The 20326-nt window shown below is 35.3% G+C and overlaps 1 protein-coding gene across 2 annotated transcripts; it reads left to right on the forward strand.

Annotated features, from left to right (window-relative positions):
• The first annotated feature begins 119 nt into the window (after window positions 1–119).
• Window positions 120–20127, forward strand: LOC137956690 (alpha-aminoadipic semialdehyde synthase). 2 transcript variants are annotated; one of them, XM_068804279.1, is made up of 25 exons: window positions 120–299; window positions 1537–1801; window positions 1879–1965; window positions 2049–2178; window positions 2307–2480; window positions 3174–3256; window positions 4506–4622; window positions 4901–4976; window positions 7291–7462; window positions 8135–8234; window positions 8358–8524; window positions 12461–12518; window positions 12610–12750; window positions 13086–13421; window positions 13959–14039; window positions 15365–15430; window positions 15886–16003; window positions 16747–16876; window positions 17976–18055; window positions 18261–18419; window positions 18509–18746; window positions 18825–18933; window positions 19441–19602; window positions 19681–19750; window positions 19905–20127. In XM_068804279.1, exons 2-25 carry the CDS (start codon window positions 1553–1555, stop codon window positions 19967–19969), a joined length of 3168 nt encoding a protein of 1055 aa, XP_068660380.1. In that variant the 5' UTR covers window positions 120–299; window positions 1537–1552; the 3' UTR covers window positions 19970–20127. The 2 variants fall into 2 exon arrangements, with proteins under 2 accessions (XP_068660380.1, XP_068660381.1); XM_068804280.1 differs by lacking the exon at window positions 15365–15430.
• The last annotated feature ends 199 nt before the right edge of the window (window positions 20128–20326 follow it).

The following is a 20326-nucleotide window of genomic DNA, read 5'->3' on the forward strand; positions in this document are numbered from 1 at the left end:
TTCAACGACTCGACAGCGAAGAGCTGTCAGATAAGTGCGGACGATTAAACTTATCAAACTTGCGACTATATAATATGAATAAATTTTAAAAAACAATATAATAAGAATAGAGTATAACGCTTCTCCACCAATTGTCATGACAGTTTCGTTTTGCATGCATACACCGCCACGCTCTCCTGCTCCTGCTCCTGCTCTGTCACGGTAGCCATACTAACTGCTTTGATCAGTTCTATGATTGGGAGTTCGGTGGAAGATTATCGATTCTATCACCGTCGTTCGAGGTAGAAGAATTTGGCCCGGTGAGGAATCTATTTTTTCAAAATTTGTTCTACTGTGTTTTTATTTATTTTTCTTGTCGCGTCGATTGATGTTGTGATCGTTTCTGTGACGTGATTTCGCAGTCTAAATCGGTTCGAATATATATACCTTGGTGGGGTAAACTTTGGTTTCGCTCAATTGAATAATATGAAGATTTCAGTGTTGCAGTTGTTTCGCTTGCTTTTTCTAAATATTGTCTATGCGCATTCTTTGTGTGTTTTCATGTTTCCGCAGTTTTTGCGTTTTCAAGTTTTACTATCGATCACGTTTTAAAGTTGGCAAATGGTTTGGTCAAGCTCTGTTTCAGTTTTTTAGTATGGCATCTCTTCGGAGGACCTTCCAACGCAATACTTCATAGGAAAATTTACAATTATAGTATTGCGAACGAACTATAGTATTAAATGGAATAGCTTTCAATTTGCATGAAGACCATTTTTTTTTCTTTGTTACTTTGATGATGAACTTTTCCTTTGCATTTCTGAAGTGCAGCTATTTTATACATTCTGAAGGAAGTATCTTAACAAGAAGGCGTGGCCCTAGAGTCAACGATCTTTTCTTGGCCCTCTTCAATTTGTGTAGACCTTCTGTAGTTTTCTAAGCATACACTTATTTAGGCAGATAATTCATTTAGTTTCCTAATCCATTTGAATTTTCTTTGCTTCCAAATTACTACACAGTGAAGAATAGCTAACTTAAAATTGTGCAAGGAAGTTTCTTTTGACAGGGTCATCTGTAACATCAAATTAGTCCCATCAAGTGTGGGATTATATGATAACAGAAATGAATGCAGCTATCAGCTTTAGCTATTTCATATGTTTCTCAGGCAATCATTTTTCTAGTAAACTGCAAAAGAACATCTGGCATGTCATGTTTTATTCATCATCTTAACAGCTTTAAGTCAGCAGGCGGGTTTAAGGCTGGAAATGTCTACTCTTAGTGTGCTCAATTCAAATTGCACAAATGACATGTGATGTTTTGTTCACAAATTTAAATCTTAAAGTCAACAAGCTGGTTTAAGCTTGGAAATTTCCAAACTTTGGGTGCTCAATTCAACTTGCACAATTGTCCTTGTTCTGTCAAGAAGGATGTGATATGATGCCGTAATTGTGTTCTCTGTAACTCGTGAGGCTTACTTCTTTTGAACTATAAATCTGTACTTTAGAAATGATTGAAAGTATAGCTAGTCGTGTTGAAGCATAACAGTTTTTGAATTGACAGCTTGGGAGTAGCTAAAATGTTGGGAAACGGAGTTGTTGGTATCCTTGCTGAGTCTTGTAATATTTGGGAAAGGAGAACTCCTCTGACACCGTCACATTGTGCCCGCCTTCTTCACTGTGGAAGGGAGAAAACTGGAGTAGAGAGAATAATTGTGCAGCCATCCACAAAACGCATCTATCATGATGCTCAATATGAGGATGTTGGCTGTGAAGTGTCAGAGGACCTCTCAGAATGTGGTTTCATAGTAGGCATTAAACAACCAAAGGTGCAACTCTCTCTCTCTCTCTCTCTCTCTTTCTCATGCTCTATTGAATCTCTCTTCTTTCTGTTCCTCCTGTCCAGTTAGATATGGTGCTTCCTGATAAAGCATACGCCTTCTTTTCACATACACACAAAGCCCAAAGTGAAAACATGCCATTGTTAGATAAGGTACTTGTCTTGATCCCTGTTCTATGCCCCAATTATATATATTCATGATTTTAGGTGCATTTAGATGACCTTCTTTTATAAAGATTCTTGCAGAAAGAGCAACTTTGTATGACTATGAGCTCATTGTTGGAGATAAAGGGAAACGATTACTCGCATTTGGAAAGTATGCTGGTAGAGCTGGATTAATAGACTTCTTATGTGGTCTGGGAAAAAGTATGATTTTTATATCATATCTGCTTTACCCTTTTTTTGGTGCAACCAATTTATCAGTTCTCATTTATCCTTTTTGCCCATGAATTGAATCTTTCTTTTTGCCTTACAAACTCTTCTTTATTTGTCAGGATATCTGAATCTCGGGTATTCAACACCTTTCCTGTCATTAGGAGCCTCCTATATGTACTCATCTTTGGCTGCTGCAAAATCTGCAGTCATTGCTGTGGGTGAAGAGATATCTACTTTGGGATTGCCATCTGGAATTTCTCCTTTAGTTTTCGTTTTCACTGGTTCTGGAAATGGTATTGTAGGTTTATTGACTCTTAAAAGTTTTCATGTTGTGACTTTTTAAAATGCTTGTGATCTAGTACTAGTATTGCATGAATTTTCCAAACAAGGTGCAAGCGCCCTGAGCTTACTGAAAATGAAATAATGTTTAACTTAATTTTTGTTAAGGTGCCACCGGATTAGTGTTGCATGAATTTTCCAAACAAAGTGGAAGTGCCCTTAGCATAATTGAAAATGAATCCATAATGCTTTCCTTAGTATTTATTGTGGTGCCTTGATTTTTTGTAATTGCAGTTAGAGTTTGTGAGTTTTTAGATGTTTAATGGGATAGTCATGTGTATTATTTTTATGACGAATGTCCTTGGACTTTTAATTTTGTAACTTTTGTAGTTTTTTATCTTTTAAATTGTGGACTTTCTTGATGAAAGAGCTTTTCAGCCCTTTTGATGTTCTCATTTTTTAGAGTAAAACTGTTGTCGTCTCAATGTTTTCTTCTGGAGAAACTTTTTAAGGGCTGAATTAAAGCTATTATCCCTTTATATATACTACTTTTCCTAGTTTTAGATTTAAGTAGTTTTGCTTAGTGCACTGCTAGTGCCCTGGTCACAAAACTTGGTATAGCTTGAACGATCCTATATAGCACATCAAATCAATTTTTCAACCTTTCTATTCAGCATTCTTAGCTCTTATATTTGCCATCTTTGTAGTTTCCCAGGGTGCTCAAGAGATATTTAAGCTCTTGCCCCATACCTTTGTGGAACCATCAAAACTTCCGGAACTTTTTGAAAAGGTAATTGCAAATTATCATTATATAACTTGAGATATCTACTGAGAGGGGATTGTTAGATAAATATTGGAGCTTTGGAGAAGCATTTGTGTCTCTGGATTTTTCTTACTGTTCTGCTTTTGTTCTCTCTTCACCCATATATAAGTAGTAAGAGCACAGAAACCTTTTTTATCTTTCAAAGACAGCTAAAGGTTGATAAGGTTTATCTTGATCTGTAAGTTACTGATGATATATATTTTGCATATCATATTCTCTCTCTTTTGTGCGCATATAAGACTCAGCTGAAACTTGTTTATGACTCCATACAGTTTTCTTGAGATTTAATAAGAAGAAACTACAAGAAATTTTAGGAAGCACTGTTAGTAATTGGACAAATGCTGAACTTGCATATTTAACATCTAAAGTTTCATCTATTAAACAGATACAAAATAGTGTTTACTGTGAGGAGAAATTTTGAAATTGAATGATTTTTGGGAAATGAGAAAGTGGTATGAGAAATCTCTAATATCAGCAAATCATAATTTTGCATTACTATTTTTATCAAACATGTAAGGAAAGAAGATAGAAGAGAAATGGGGGAAAAGGAGAGAGGAGAAGAAAAAAAGGGAAGAAAATAGGCCTGTCATACAGCCTGCTCGATGGGGAAAAGATTGGCCACCATCCTCTTAAGTGTTTTACAAAAAGACTAAAAAGCCCCTAACATAAGGACTTATACTTAAGAAAGTAAAACACCCTTTAATACCCTCAGAATTTACATAATAACCAGAACCAATTCAGAAACACTAATCTGGACCCTTTTGTGTAACAAATCACAGACTATCCACATGAAAAATTACTAAAACACCCTGAATTCTAACAAAACACATATACTAATCCATTAAAAGAGGTATAATATCTTGGAAAATATTTAGGAAAAGAGATATGGATGCTGTCTCTGGAAAGTTTGCAAGCAGTACTTTGTTACCAATACTGTTGTTAGTTTTGAAACAAAAATTCCCAGATGGCTACTTAGACATCTGACTTGTAGGCATGCAGGAAAGTTTAAATATAAAAGTCTAGTTTCAGATCTCCACATGTTGAACAAACAACATTTGTTTAATTCAAGCGAGTTTCAAACGAATCAGTTGTCATTGGTTGATTATATGCTCAAATTGTTAAGATCCGAAAAATGATTTGTTTTAGCACATAATTTTCTCTGTGTATCTTTTTTGAAAATTATTTATGATCATTTATTTTTTTCATTTTTCCAAAGGCTGGGGATCATGCTCAACATTCAAAGGCAACAAGGAGAGTCTTTCAAGTATATGGTTGTGTGGTTACTTGTCAAGATATGGTTGCACCCAAAGATCCTACAAGAAAGTTTGACAAAGTAAGTTATCTCATCTCTTTTTGGATGTTACTGCATTCGTTTTATTCACCACTATTAATCTTAAAAATAATTCAGATTCATCCACTATGGAAAAATACATTTTGGTATTAACTTTTTTGGTGTTTCTCTATTCTTCTGAGGATTTGCCCTCACCTAGTGTTTTTAAGAAGCACCATGAAAACAAAAATTAGATTTTTTTTTAATGTCCATGTAATTTTAATACATTTTTTTCAATAAATTATCTCCTTTTAAGTGTATGTTTAACTATTTTATTGCAGACGGACTATTATGCACATCCAGAGCATTACAAGCCTATTTTCCATGAAACAGTGGCACCATATGCATCTGTAATTGGTATGTCATAAGACAACCTTGTCATTATTATTCTCTACATTCGTCTTTGTAATCATGTGTTTTACCAAGAGATCGAGAATCTATAGAAAATGCTTGTTTCCTAATTATGGAGCCTTGTCAATGTTTGTATAATTTACCTTGGTATATAAATTGGTGTTGTTTTCATCTAATTTTTTTGCCTTACTTTTACTCTAAAGCATTTTTTCACCATTTTAAAACAAAAAAGTTTTTGCTTTCCTAGAAGGCTTATTAGTGAGGACTCTGTTGACAAAGTAACCATAAGAATTGCCCTTTTCAACATTCCTCCACAAATTGATTTATTGCAAAACCACCTTGTTGATTCTTTGAGTAGGAGTTGTCATCAATACCTTGTCATGAGCAGTTCTTTTCCACTTACAAAAAAAAAACTCCTGTCCACAAAGGCCATTGATGGGAGCGACAATGCTGTGTTGATCTCAAATTCCTTTGATGAAGTTTCATTCTTGCTCTTGAAGAATCCTTGCCCCTGTAAATTTTTTTTGATTTATTTAAAAATGGAGACTTAGATTTAGGAAAAGGAGTTAAGAGGCTGATCTTAAGAACGAAGATTAGAAGAGGAGAAGTAAAGAAACAAATAATAGAGGAGAAAGGAATGGGGCTCGTCAAAAAACACTGTCAACCCTCTTACTTAACTACACTGAGACTTAGATTTAGGAAAATGGGAAAGTTAAGAGGCTGATCTTAAGAACGAAGATGAGAAGAGGAGAAGTAAAGAATCAAATAATAGAGGAGAAAGGAATGGGGCTCGTCAAAAAACACTGTCAACCCTCTTACTTAACTAGACTGAGACTTAGATTTAGGAAAAGGGGAAAGTTAAGAGGCTGATCTTAAGAACGAAGATTAGAAGAGGAGAAGTAAAGAAACAAATAATAGAGGAGAAAGGAACGGGGCTCGTCAAAAAACACTGTCAACCCTCTTACTTAACTACACTGAGTTCAAGTGAAGTGCCTAAAGTACCACTCTAAATATATTAAACTCTGCATTTTAAATCTGGTTGCTTCTCCAAATTCCTTTTTCACTCAGAATTCTCCAGTAATTTAGTTAGTTTCAGTTTAGTTTTAGTGTTCCATTTAATCATTTATCTGTTCCACATATTTCTTGCACTACTTACCTGTATCAGTCAAAAAAGGGAGTTTTCTACTCATTAGTTACAAATTGAAAACCGGCTCTTTTTATCCAAATTTTTTTAAAAAATTATGCATGAATATAGTTGTTTGCAAAAAAAAACAGTTTTAGGGACATTTAACCATAAGGTAGTCTTAATAAGGTTTCACCAACTACATTTGAATATCTAAAAAGTGCTTCTGTAAAACTGTAATTTAAAATCTAAAAACTTTTGAGCAAGGATTCATGTACATTTCATACTTGTCATCTTAAACAACGGCATTCTCTAAAAGAAAGTTTACTACAAAGAAACTGGCTTTTCAATGATATGTTAGTTTAACCAACCACAAAGTCAAACTCTAAATCTGTTTGGTAATTCATTCATAGTGATTTCTATGTATTCTGCTCTTGGGGTCGGAATCTCATACAACTATGTTCAACATGAGAATGTTGTATATTTATTCAGTGCCAATACTCAAAATCTGGAGGGCATCTTATGTTTTAGCATCAATTTCAGATATACCAATTTGTTTATCTAGCATAAGATTTCTTGTTTCAAAAAGTTTATTTATAAATTTTCTCTTGTTAGAAAATTAAATAATTATTTAAGAGAAAATGTGGAAATGGTCATTTCTCACAATCTCTGATAGAGAGATTCATGAATTAACAATTTATGTTTTAGTTCTAATAAAGGTGATTTAATTATTAAATAATTAAGGAAGAAGGTTTTTGTCAATGTTAGATAGACATGAACATGGAGGAAGCACAAAATGGCATGGATGGCAATGGAAGTGATGTGATAAGACGTGAAGAAGAACGGTTTAAAACTGGAGCTAGCAAATGATACAATTTCAAGATGGTATAAGTAGTCTGCTGCAACATAGTTGATATAGGGCGTTGATGATGATAATCACATTCGAGGGCTTCATACTTTTTACACAATTAGAATAAACTATAAAAGAAAGATCATGCAGAAAACAGATTAGTGTCTAGATTACAAAAGCGCCCTTGCTCTTGAGCAATGATTTATAAATAATATGAAGGATAACAAAATTATTTGCTTCATCTTAGTATATTTTCTGACAAAAAAGTTGAAATTTTACCATGTCTACAGTTTAGATACAGATTCCTCTAATATATGGCAGTATTTCTTTCTTTTTTTATGTGACAGTTAATTGTATGTATTGGGAGAAAAGATTTCCAAGGTTGCTTACTAGAAAGCAAATACATGAATTAAAGGTTAGAGGCGGCCCACTTATTGGAATTTCTGACATAAGTTGTGATATTGGAGGTTCAATTGAGTTCATTAACCAAACCACATCTCTTGAGAGACCATTTTTCAGGTAGTATATTCCGTCTCTTTAGTCAACAGCTGAATGCATTTTATTTGGGAATAACATGCATAATACATATTAGGCATAAGTATTACATTATGTTTCTGATTCACAGGATGATTTTGCAGGAATCTTTTCTCTGCTTGCAAATTTTGTACACTTTGAAGTTGAAAAATAGTATAGTTGCTGAAAATGTTATTCACTGTTATATTCTGTTTATCAAATTCAAATTTTCATTCTGAGCTTTTGAGACTTGCTCATAAAACCAACTTCTGTGGATAATAATGACTATAATACAAACATCATTAATTAAAATAAAATAACAATACCCAGAATAAGTCTGTTAAAATTATAAAACTTGAGGCAATAACTATAATCAGCTTATGTTATTTGCATTGCAAGTTCTCAAATCAAATAAAATAAAATTTATAAAGGGAGTTTTTATTAAAGGCGTTTTGTCACTGCCAGGTGAAAAACAAATGCAGTTTGTCATTGAGTATAAAAATAATAGGTAATGGAAGACTCTCAATGACATCCAGTAAACTACTTTGACTTCTGCTACTATGGTAGTGCATACTTCGTAGTACTCATGCTAGATGTTTAATAGAGACTTTTGAATTTAGGTTTTACGACCACCTTAAAGATCTCTAGTGAAAAGATTATGATTGGTATGGCTGCCAGGTACAACCCTCTCACTGATTCATACCATAACGACGACATAAACGGAGATGGTGTGATATGTCTATCCGTTGACATTCTACCAACTGAATTTGCAAGAGAGGTAATGCTCCCATACTTTTGGAAGACTTTATGAAATTATTTGGTCTTTCAAATTTTTATAGTTATGGAGGTTTACCTACTGTCATAAGATTTTCATCTGACATTCCTATATATGTGAGAAAAGGCTTCCCAGCATTTTGGAGATATCTTGTCCCGCTTCATTGGTAGTTTGGCTTCTACTAAAGACATTTCAGAACTACCTTCTCATCTACAAAGAGCTTGTATAGTTCATCAAGGGTCACTCACTTCCTTATACGAATACATCCTGCGTATGAGAAACTTCAAGTCACTGTATGCTTCTGATTTCATCTTTTTTCTCTTATTATTACCTTTTTTTAACGTTCAGTAGATAACAGTGTTACAAAATGAGAATTTTTTGCTGATTTAATTTTTCATGAATTTCATTTGGATATTATATATTATGTTCTTTTTCAATTAGCTAACGGAGGTGATCTATTAATAATATCTTGGTAAAACTATTGGTAATATTCGTAATCTGGATTCAACCTGTGTGCTTGTGGAAATAATTGTTTTGTCTGATGCATTGTCATAAGTAACTGTGGTCAGGCATGGTTGAACCCAAATCTGGACTTGGGTCTGAATCATCCTACATTTGCAGAAAAAGAAGCTAAAAAATGAAACAAAAGAAAAAATGAAGATGGACATTAGAGGGAAAGATGGACCTAGCATCCATTACTGTTCTATTCACTCGTCTCTGTTTTTTAGAAGACCTTGCAGCTGCTCTCGGAACCAGCAGCACTCAATTTAGTAACTTATTTAAGTTACTAAACAAAAGATTAATAGAAAACTTTGGAATAATCAACACTGATTCTAATGACAAGGAGGATGTAAGGATTTTTCCGACTTAATAAATTGGAGAAACAAACCATCAACAAGAGTAACTTATTTAAAAGAAGTTGATGGTCTAAAATCTATGAAAAGAGAAGACAACATGTATGATGATGCACCTAAGTCAACAACCCAGAAAGACATGGTTCACATATAGGGCAGATGTACCTGAACTAGTAAGAGTAGCTATAGGAGGTGTAGGCTGAGTTATAGATGCAGAAGAGGAGGATAAGGAGGTCAAAAGGCTAATGTGTTGGGTTAGCTATTGAAGCTCACAAGGGGCACCAGGTACAACACGAACCGCTCAACTAGAAGAGGTCTCATTAGTGTCTTCAAAAGTAGAATTGGCCCAAGCTGCATTACCAAACTTGTCCCAACACTCATCAGAAGTGATGGGTGCGTCTAAATGTACACACCTTCCACCTTGGCCATCACCATGGCCTTTACCATGGATTCTGCCTCTACCATTTCCACCATGACCTTGTACAGATTCCGATCGCCCTTGAGTGTTAAGGGAAGCTTTGTCCACCCCCTTAGCTTTTTTGCTATCTTTTGAAGTCATTGCTGTTTCTACACATATTACTCTATTGAATGTTTTGGAAAGTGATGTAATGTTATCTAAGGCAAGTAACCGAGCCCAAATTGCATCAAACTCTGGTCCCAAATCACCTAGGAATTTTGCTACATGGATTTGACCCTGTTGTTTCCTCAACTTTTTTTCATCTGTGGCGAATGAATGAAAAATACTTTGCAACTCACTATAGTAATTAGTTATTGTCCTTTCACCACTATAAGGCTAAATAATTTTGCATACAATTCATATACTCTAAAGAGATTATTCTCCTGCGCCTATAAAACTTCAAGACACATCCATATTTCATTAGCAGTCTCACAATCCATAATCTATCTTCTCAACTAAGAGTCCATGCTATTGAGTAACCAGGTCTTGATTGACTATCCTCTGCTTTCCAATAATCTATAGTAGGAAATGGTGGATCATTTGTACTATATTTAGATTTCCTCTTAGCCTTGAGATAAATTTGAACTGACTTTGACCAACTGAGATAATTTCGACCATTCAGCTTCTCCATATTGAAAATAATAGTGTTGTTGGATTTTACCTTTCGACCCCCCAAACTCTCTTGTAGGAGTAATTATCTTAGCGGAATCAGCCATAGTTAATGAAAACAATCAACATAGCAATGACAGGTAACAATCATAGCTTGATGCCTACGCAAGTAGTATGGGCCCCACTTCAACAATTATGATTTGCAATGAGAACTCCAAACCAAGTAAAATCATTCAAATTCCATCTCAATAAACCAATTGACACCATAAACAGGTAAATTTTTTCATAAAATTGGCTTACATCAGCCTTCCAATAGATTTCGTAGGAATTGAACACAGGATCAGATCCTACACACTTCAATTGGGAAAATCCCAAAGTACAAACATCTAGGGGCACGAATTAAACATATAATTGCTCAATTGGCAGTACAAGCCATCAACCCTAGGGTTATTGCACAAAAGGCATTGGCAAAATCTAATCTTGACTTCCAATCAATAGTGAATCCTGAAATCCCCCTTTCCTGGAATGTGGAGACATCAGAAAAAGATGAATAGTGTTTAAAGAGCTCTAAATCTGGAGTTTATTGCTCTAATACCATGTGAAAATATATAAAATAGGAGAAGAGAGGAAGAAAAAAGAAAGAGAGAGAGAGATGAGGAGAAATAGAATGCGTTGAGTGGCACTTGATGAGAGGGAAGGTCTACCCCTTTCTCTTTTATATCTTACTTAAATGACTTAAAAGTTCATTTACGTAAGTACCCTTCACAATTCGCAGCTCTCTATCTCACTAGTTACTCATCAGAATAACATGTAATCTAGACCATAGACTCTTAACAATCACCCAATCTCTCTGTCTCCTACAAACTCATACAAAATATGTAAAATGATCAAAATACCCCTACTGGATATTTAACGGCCCCCTCAAGGGAAAATTTATCCTTTGTATTCAAAATTAAGAGGGAAGTGACTGTAAGGACCTCTTTAAGCCCAGTGGGTAGCGGTTAGGTTCAAATTTGAGTTGAGAGTAATTAAATCCTTTTTCTTTCCTACTAACGGTTGTTTTGGTGATATCCATGGTTTATGATTTTTTCTTCCAAAACTATCCCATGGAAAGAAGAAAGAAATAAAAGATTCAGTTTCTGGAAGTGAAATAGTGTTTTTATCATGGTGTTAGATGGAGATTCATATAGATGTCGGAGGAAAACACAGGAAGAAAGAGAGAAGGAATGAAAAAAGAGAGTGAGGGAAGGAACCAAGAAGGAGAAAATTTGGAGGTAGCGACAAGAGGTGTCGTACGACCCTTCTTTGTTTATCATCAATCCTGGGAAGGACAAAAGTTTTCTACTCTTTTTAGCACTTAATAATGAAGGTCAGAAAACAAGAACATAGTTATGAGTTGACCTTACTACATTAGACTGCATGGACGGTTAAACCTGGCAATGTGGGATGGGCTTAGTTTATGGGCCAGCTTTTCAAAAGACTTGGAATGATAAAAGTGTCAGAGTGGTTCCGTCCACTCTTGTTAGAGTTTGTGGTCTGAGTTAGGTACTTGGCTTTCCGCACCTTAAACGGCTAGTCTTTTCGGGTTGTATTGGCTAAGTATCTGACTCAGAACTTCGTAGTTAAGCGAGCCTAGGCGAGAGTAATTCTAGGATGGGTGACCTCCTGGGAAGTACTCTTGCCTAGGACTTTGACATGGTATCAGAGCTAGGCACGCCACGGACGCGTTTGTATCCCGTGAGAAGCGGCTCCAGAATGGGTGGGGTGGGTGTCAGAGTGGTTTCGTCCACTCTTGTTAGAGTTTGTGGTCTGAGTTAGGTACTTGGCTTTCCGCACCTTAAACGGCTAGTCTTTTCGGGTTGTATTGGCTAAGTATCTGACTCAGAACTTTGTAGTTAAGCGAGCCTAGGCGAGAGTAATTCTAGGATGGGTGACCTCCTGGGAAGTACTCTTGCCTAGGACTTTGACAAAAAGCTGGATAAATTTTGATTGCACCTGATGCCTCATTATAATATAACTTAATTTTTTCATTCGTAATATTAATGGTATAAGTTCAGTAACTAGTTAATTTCTATGGTAAACCTAGTCAAATTGGACAATTGACAATCCATTTTTAAAAAAGGTAAAAAATGAAAAGATAAAACAGCTTCTCTTTAATTCAAAGTATCAGAAAAGACCTATTATTGCTTTCCTTTGATCATTATAAAAATGGAAAGAGAAAATTTTCTAGAATCATGCACATGTGTATTAGTTTTCTATATTTGTACAATACTTTCCCAAAAGAAGGCTTTTATTTCCTTCTTGTGCAGCAATTCATCCTCAAATCCTGGAAGTGGCCATTCAGGGAGGAAGAAGTACACAACTTTGGTAAGAGAATTCCATGTCTTTTAGTAACTTATTTTATGGATGCCAGTTTGATTTAATACAAAGTGTTCATACTGTTTCATAAATGTGGCAGATATCTCTTAGTGGTCATTTGTTTGATCATTTTCTCATAAATGAGGCTCTGGATATTATTGAAGCAGCAGGAGGCTCTTTTCAGTTGGTTAGATGTGAGGTTGGTCAAAATACAGATGCAATGTCATACTCAGAGCTTGAGGTAAGTTAGCTTATGAAATGACTGATGACTTCATTTTGTTGACAAATTTAATTGTTGGTGGCCATAAGGTGACAACACGAATGACAATCCTTTTCTGCCTTTTTTTTTTTTTTTTTTTTGGTTTTATGAAGTTTTTATACATTCGTGTCATGTTTTTGTGTTATGATATTAGCTACTGAACTTTCAATTATATTGTGCACTTTAATCATACTAACAATGCAAGGATCATCAGCATCCATTGCTAGTATTATCTGGGTTTTGCTCTAGACAAACTATTATGTCAGGCTCAGTTTTTTCCAGTTTTTTTTTACCGGAGTTTGTCTGTTTACTAACAGGTCGGTGCAGAGAGCGGTGACATTCTAAATAAAATCATTGATTCCCTCTCTACCCTTGCTACTCCTAGTGATAGTTCTCAAGTCAATAAAGAAGAAAATAAGATTTCCCTGAAGATTGGTAAGGTCAACAAACTCTTCCATGAGGAGAATGAAGATGACTTACAGACCAAAGCAGGGGTTCTAATTCTGGGTGCGGGTCGAATTTGTCGTCCTGCTGTTGAATTCTTTGCATCAAGTGGAAGCATCAGATCTAAATCATGTCTTAGTGTGAGCCTGGTTGAACCTAAAGATGTTAATGTTGTGGTGGCATCTCTATTCTTACAGGATGCAGAAGAAGTAAGCCCTTATCATCATCATCTGTATCCTTGATGTCTTAAGTTAGGCTACTTATTTTGGTCTTCTTTATGAACCTTTTATGTGGCCCTTTTATATATGTTTTCTCCTCAAGTTGATTTTTGTATGTTATCTGCTGCTCAAGGTTAAGGTAATAAGGGATTATAGACACTCCATTAACATTGCATTTATTTAGGGCTTGTAGTAATCTATTTTCCACTCAAGTCAAATGGTGAACTGATGGTTCTTTCATTCAAGAATTCCAGTGCAATTTGGGTCTTTTCTTGAATCAAATAACCACAATTGCAGTCCATTTAGGTCATTCCTTGAATCAATTAATGACAATTATAGTAAGTGACGATCATTGGTCATTGGCCAGGGTTTTTATGCCATAATACATGATTCATTAGACTCAAGCATGAGCCACATGTCCGCAGTTATGTTGCTACTTGGAATGAATACTGACATCTAATGATATCATTTATATGCTGCTCATGGTATTTTCAATTGCACATTCTTAATTTGGCCTTTCTTATGTAGACAGTTGAAGGTGTTCCAAATGCAGTTGCAGTTCAGCTGGATGTGATGGACTCCAATAATCTAAGGAAGTATGTTGAGCAGGTTGTTCTTCCACTTTACTTTTGTAAATATTTTAGATCATTAATGATATCCTTTCACTAGTATCAGTTTGTAAGGACCAGAAGGCAACTCATCATAAAAGACACCAATCCACATGCTTCTATTTGCAAGAGTGAAGAAGCCACTTCCATAAGCTGTTTAATCACATAGCATGAGTTTGACTTTAGCTTCATATAAAATGTCAGGATTTTATTGCACTAATGAATGTCCTACCAAGTGAGAAGATTGAGTGAGCTTATGTGTTATTACTGAATAATCACAAAAATATATTTTTTTCTTTTTAGGTTTGACTTTCTCTTTCATAATTGAAATTCTATCTCATACTCCTTTTTGTGTGCTTCTAGCATCTGGTGCTCACTCTGGCACATTTTTTTTTCTTTTTAGGTTTGACTTTCTCGTGCATAATTGAAATTCTGTTTCATTCTTCTTTTTGTGTGCTTCTGGCATCTGGTGCTCACTCAGCCTTTTGCATCAATGGAGACATTAATTAGGGTCAAGAAAATTAGTGATTCCACGTCTCCTCTGATGGAGATTCATTGGTAGAAGTTATTTGCAGCGAGACAATTTACTAGCGAGCAACTGCATAGATATCTTATACATTAAAAAGTCTAAAGAAGAATTGTGTAACCGAATATGTGGTATTTACGACAGATCAAAAGGCCTGAATAATGCTTAAAACTTTTTCTTTGAATGATAAGGCTTTAAACATTAACAGCTTAATTCTGGTATGGTGATTTTCCTCTTTCTTCTCTTCTTTCCATAACTAATTTATCACTATCTTAACTGTAAAACCGGATTTATCTTGGGTATGCATTCCTAGTTCACAAGAATAAGACATAAGATGTGTAGATAGCTGCCACCATTGACATGATTAACTAGTGTCTCTGTGTAAAAGAAATATACAAAAAAGGCTAAAGAAGAGCACTGAAGAGCACGCTTACTGAATCATCTATTAGTTGCACAACTTGAAATTTTTGCTCCTATTGAAACAATGATATCAATTCGATGATAATCTTTGATGTTGAATCTGTAACCAAGTTTCTCCATATCAAGTTAACCTATAGAGTGTGCCTCCTCAACTATAGATTTACTTATCTGGTAAAACTTAGCTTCCTTAAAATATAATATATTTCACCAGATGATGGGCAATCTATAACATGTTCTTTCAATTTCTTTCTTTGAGTTGGATTTATTTTCCTTAAAATATAATATATTTCACCAGATGGCAGGCAATCTATAACATGTTCTTTCAATTTCTTTCTTTGAGTTGGACTTATTTTCTTGCCTAATGTTCAGCATTTTTGCAGGTTGATGTGATTATCAGCTTACTGCCTGCTAGTTTTCATGCTGTTGTTGCTAATGCATGTCTTGAGGTATTTATGTAGATAGAACATGATGTATCATTCAAAGAAATGTAGAACATGATGTTCTCAATAACTTCACTTTTTGGACTGCCAAAACCTATTGAAGGAGATTTATTGGTTGATTATTTACTTATCTTTATTAAGTTGGATTTATACTTTTGTCTCCTTCTATATTAATCCTCTCATTATGTATTAAACTGGTAGGCATGTAACAAAGCCTCTATCTAATATGTTTGGTCTTCCCAAAAAAGAAAAAGAGGGGCTGAGTAAATCACATGGCTTAAGCATCTTCTTGTCTAACAAGGAACAGGGAACTGAATCCAAGTATTAGGAAATGTATCATATATTTTTGAGGATCTCTTTAAATTTCATGAATTACTTCCAGTGTTCCACCCCTGACCTGAATATGGGTTTTCCATAGAGCCATCACTGGTATGATCTAAAATCTATTTTTCCTTATGCAGTTCAAGAAACATCTAGTTACTGCTAGCTATGTTGATGACTCCACATCAAGCTTAGATGATAAAGCAAGGGCTGCCGGCGTAACAATTCTTGGTGAAATGGGGCTGGATCCTGGCATAGGTAATATTTGATAAAAGTCATATTTGGTTAATACCATCTAACTAATAGTATCTTATGTGATGCAGCAGAGATTTTTAATCAATCCAATGATCATATTGATACAGACCAGAAACCCTAGTTATAGGGACAACGCCCATTTGCGTGTAACCTTGTAGAAATAGTGGACACCACAACAAAAACTGCAATATAATTCATTAAAATTAATCATTATGGCTTAGGGCCATCACCTCACATGCATTTGTAAAAGCTTGGAAATATTACACGATGAAAATCAATCTAATATGGGAAATTTTGGAATTTCCAGTTGCTGCTTTTGTGCTTACTGTATCATGCTTCTTTTCCTGTCTTCTTCCATTGGTCAAAGAATGCTTCTCTATCTTTTCTTTTCTTTTTTGGAATAATTTTTCTCTTTTATTATTAAACTATTTATCATGTGGATAGTGAAAAAAATTGTATGTTGGAAAAGCTGCAGAAATCAATGTTGTCTAAGTAATTTTTCATCAACCACTTTTCATTGAGATAGTAGCACTCCATAAGGCTTCAATGACCTGTAGATGTAGAGAATTGACATATTTCTTGGTATTCCTTAGGCTTTCTTTTAAAAAATGAATTGACCTGATGAACTTTGAAAACTTAGGCATTTCATGTTGATCTAGGTCTTCTATTCCTTGATAAGTTTGTTTCAGTTTATATTGAGTAGTTTCTGGCTGAAAATTGTAATGATTTCATTCTGTGCTTTTTAGATCATATGATGGCAATGAAGATGATTAACCAAGCCCATCTAAGAAGGGGAACCATAACGTCTTTTAAGTCTTACTGTGGAGGGCTTCCCTCTCCAGCTGCTGCTAATAACCCATTAGCCTATAAGTTTAGGTATGAATGCAAACTCTGTGACTGGACTTCTTTTTACACTTTGACGCAACTTTAAATATTCACTGCCATATACTGAATTAATATGAAAAAGAAGGCCACTCAAAAATATGGGAGACTTATAATGTGTATTTACATGAAATCTACTAAATTTATTGAATTATGCAAGAATTCTGCTTTTATCTTTTTGCATTAGCTACTGTATTTCAATTAATATGCATATTAAATTCTCTCAAAAACCTTGAAGGAAAAACCAGTGTGGAGATTCCTTTCATGACAAAATCTTCAGATTACCAGCTTGTGACAGCATATCTGTTCTATGACATCCATATGAAAAAGGATATCCTACCGCCCTATGCCTGGATAGCTTCTGGTTTTTCTGCGACTTTCATCTTTAGCAATAATAGATGCTTGATCATTGTGAGAGACCATTGAAAGAAGTAATATGTCACAAAATAAACAAGTTAAAGTTGTTAGAAAACTTGGTACCTCAACTTTCACTCCGAGATTTCTAATCTTAGGCCATATATGTTTATAATGTCTAAAAAAAATAACAAATCATATAATAGCATCTATAATAAGGTACCGAGTTTTGTTTTTCTTTCTTCCCTTCTCCTTTTTTCTTTCTTTATTTCTCTTCTTCTTTTTATCCTTCTCCTTCTTTTTCTTTCTTATTTCTTTCTTTCTATCTTCTTTTCCCATTCTTTCTTATTTCTTTCTCTTTATTTTTTTTTCTTCTTCATTCATTTTTTTTTCTTCTTTCCACCTGTACCTCCTTTAGAACAACAACTCTATTTACTAGAATGTCATCTATTTCATTATATTTATAACAATGCCATTATTATTGGAGGGTCGGTGTCTTTGCTAGACTTAAAAAAGTGATGCATCCAAATCTTCTTGGTACCTCAAACTATTAAGTGCACTTTTTTTTTAAATTCAAAACTTTTAAGTACTCTTGTAGTGAGAAAATTTTATACCCTGTTTATACAGATGGTCCTCTATATGAATGCAAAGGTTTTATAAGGAGAATGTACCGCTTCCGTCCTCACAAAGTAAATTTACTGTTTAAAATATTTTAATAATTTCTTTCTTGATGGTACAGCTGGAACCCTGCAGGAGCTATTAGAGCTGGCCGTAACCCAGCTACTTACATGTCTAATGGAGAAACAGTGTATGTTGATGGTAAGTTAAGTTATCCATGGAGGTTGTATTTCCTAGTAAGCAAAGAAACTTGTGCCAGTTGATGAACATATGATAAACTGTTAAGTGACTTACAAGGATAACAATACTTGATAAGAATCCAGCATTTTAGTCCCAGTCATGCTTTACAGTGTGACGTATAGAAGCATATTCTCATAAAAGGTACATCATTGATTGGAACTTGCAGGAAATAAACTTTATGATTCAGCGGTCAGATTCAGGATGCCGCATCTTCCAGCATTTGCTTTGGAGTGTCTCCCAAATCGTAATTCTTTAATTTATGGAGATCTTTACGGAATTGGTAGTGAAGCCTCAACCATCTTCCGGGCTACCCTTCGATATGAAGGCAAGACCACTGAATTGGATATTTAATTTTCTCATGTTTGCTCCATGTTTTCTATATGAGTTGTTAATTGCTTGGTCTCCTCTATGTAGGATTTAGTGAAATCATGGGAAGTTTATCCAGAATTGGTCTCTTTAATACTGAAGTTCTTCCCATTCTAAAAGAAAGTAAAAGGCCAACATTCCGAACCTTGCTCGAACAACTCTTAAAGTTCGAGATAATCAAGAATGTAGATTCATGTGCAAAAGAAAAGGAAATTGTGAAAAAGTTACTTGTGTCTGGATGCTGCAAAGAAAAAGATTCTGCAATAAGGACGTTCAGGGCTATGAAGTAAGTGATCAGTGGCACAAGTTGTATGAAGATATTTAAATATTCAGCCTCTTATGTATTTTATCTTTGATGGATTAGGTTTTTGGGACTACTGGAGGATGCAGAAATCCCCACGTTCTGTGAGAGTGCCTTTGACATAACATGTTTCTGCATGGAGCAGAGACTATCCTACTCCAGTACTGAACAGGTCTGATCTATTTATGTAGAGAACATCTTTACTGCTAAAGCATGGAACAGTTGTTTCATCTGGGACAGTTTCTTGTTTGTGTGCTTGATTAGCAATGAGAAAGATGGGTTGGTTTTGTGCATACTGTAGTAGTGAAAGACCAACAACTGCCACGTACCACTGGTTCTTCGTCTTTTGAATGTAACTACTTGAACCCAAGACCTCACACCACTACTTCGATCCAAACAACTTGCTAGCAAGTATTGGAAGTCTCTAAACAGAACTTCATAGGTCTTTAGATACATTTTCAACCACTCAGTGGAGGTTGTATTGACACAATGATAAGAAAGCAAAGCCGTTGTTCTTGACCATGTGGCATCCAGGTGGTACAGTCAAGTGGTGGGCAGTCTTTCTTGGATCAGGAGGTTCTGAGTTCCTTCATAGTCTGAAAGAAATGTTATATTTTGTCCTCAAAGAGTGCGTCTAGGATCAGAAAAGTTTTTATAACAGTTATCATTCATTTTGCAGGACATGGTGCTCCTCCACCACGAAGTGGAAGTGGATTTACCAGATGGTCAACCAAGAGAGCGTCACTCAGCCACTCTCTTGGAATTTGGAAGGACAAAAAATGAAAGAACATACACAGCAATGGGGCTCACTGTCGGCATTCCAGTTGCAATAGGAGCACTGGTATATATATACACTTTGGATTTATTTCCGTTTCCCTTGTTGGCCACAAAACTAAAGATTATAATTTGTTGATTTCAGCTTTTGCTGGAGGACAAGATCCAGACTAGAGGTGTTATTAGACCTCTGGATCCTGAGGTCTACATGCCAGGTTAGTGTAATTTCTGTGCCAAATGATAACAGAAATTGTTGCAACGTAAAATCATCTTCTCTTGATGTTACTGTTATATAAGCGCGTGTTTTACTTGTACTCTGTCCATCTCTTGAGGTTGTCAGTTATCTTACCACCTTTTCTATTATGGCAGCTCTTGAAATTCTCGAAGCTTGTGGTTTCAAACTACTGGAAACGATTGAGACCGAAGGAGATTAAACAACTCTGCGCAAACCATTTCGTAATTCACTAAACTTGTAAAATAAGCCCTATGACATAACCCTTCATTTGTAATTCAATAGAAGCACAGAGTAATGGCTTTACAAACTGTCCAAGTAGCTTCGTTTCGTAATCATTCTCAATGCGGTTGGTTGAAATCGCTTGTGTCATAAGTTATGGTTTAATGGCTGTTTCTGTCAATCGAGGATGATTTTGCTTATTTTGTCCCTTGGACGACAACCACGTTCATAGCGGCCCGTCAATCGCGGTCGAAACTTTCTCTCTTTTCTGAACACGACCCATCACTTGCTTAGCCGTTGACCGGGATCTATTCGAACAGACCGATTCACCCTCCCC

The sequence above is a fragment of the Aristolochia californica genome, unplaced genomic scaffold (assembly GCF_029961685.1).
Source record: "Aristolochia californica isolate CCGP_79_NKW_82.1479 unplaced genomic scaffold, dmAriCali1.0.hap1 SCAF_2, whole genome shotgun sequence".
Lineage (NCBI taxonomy): Eukaryota > Viridiplantae > Streptophyta > Magnoliopsida > Piperales > Aristolochiaceae > Aristolochia > Aristolochia californica.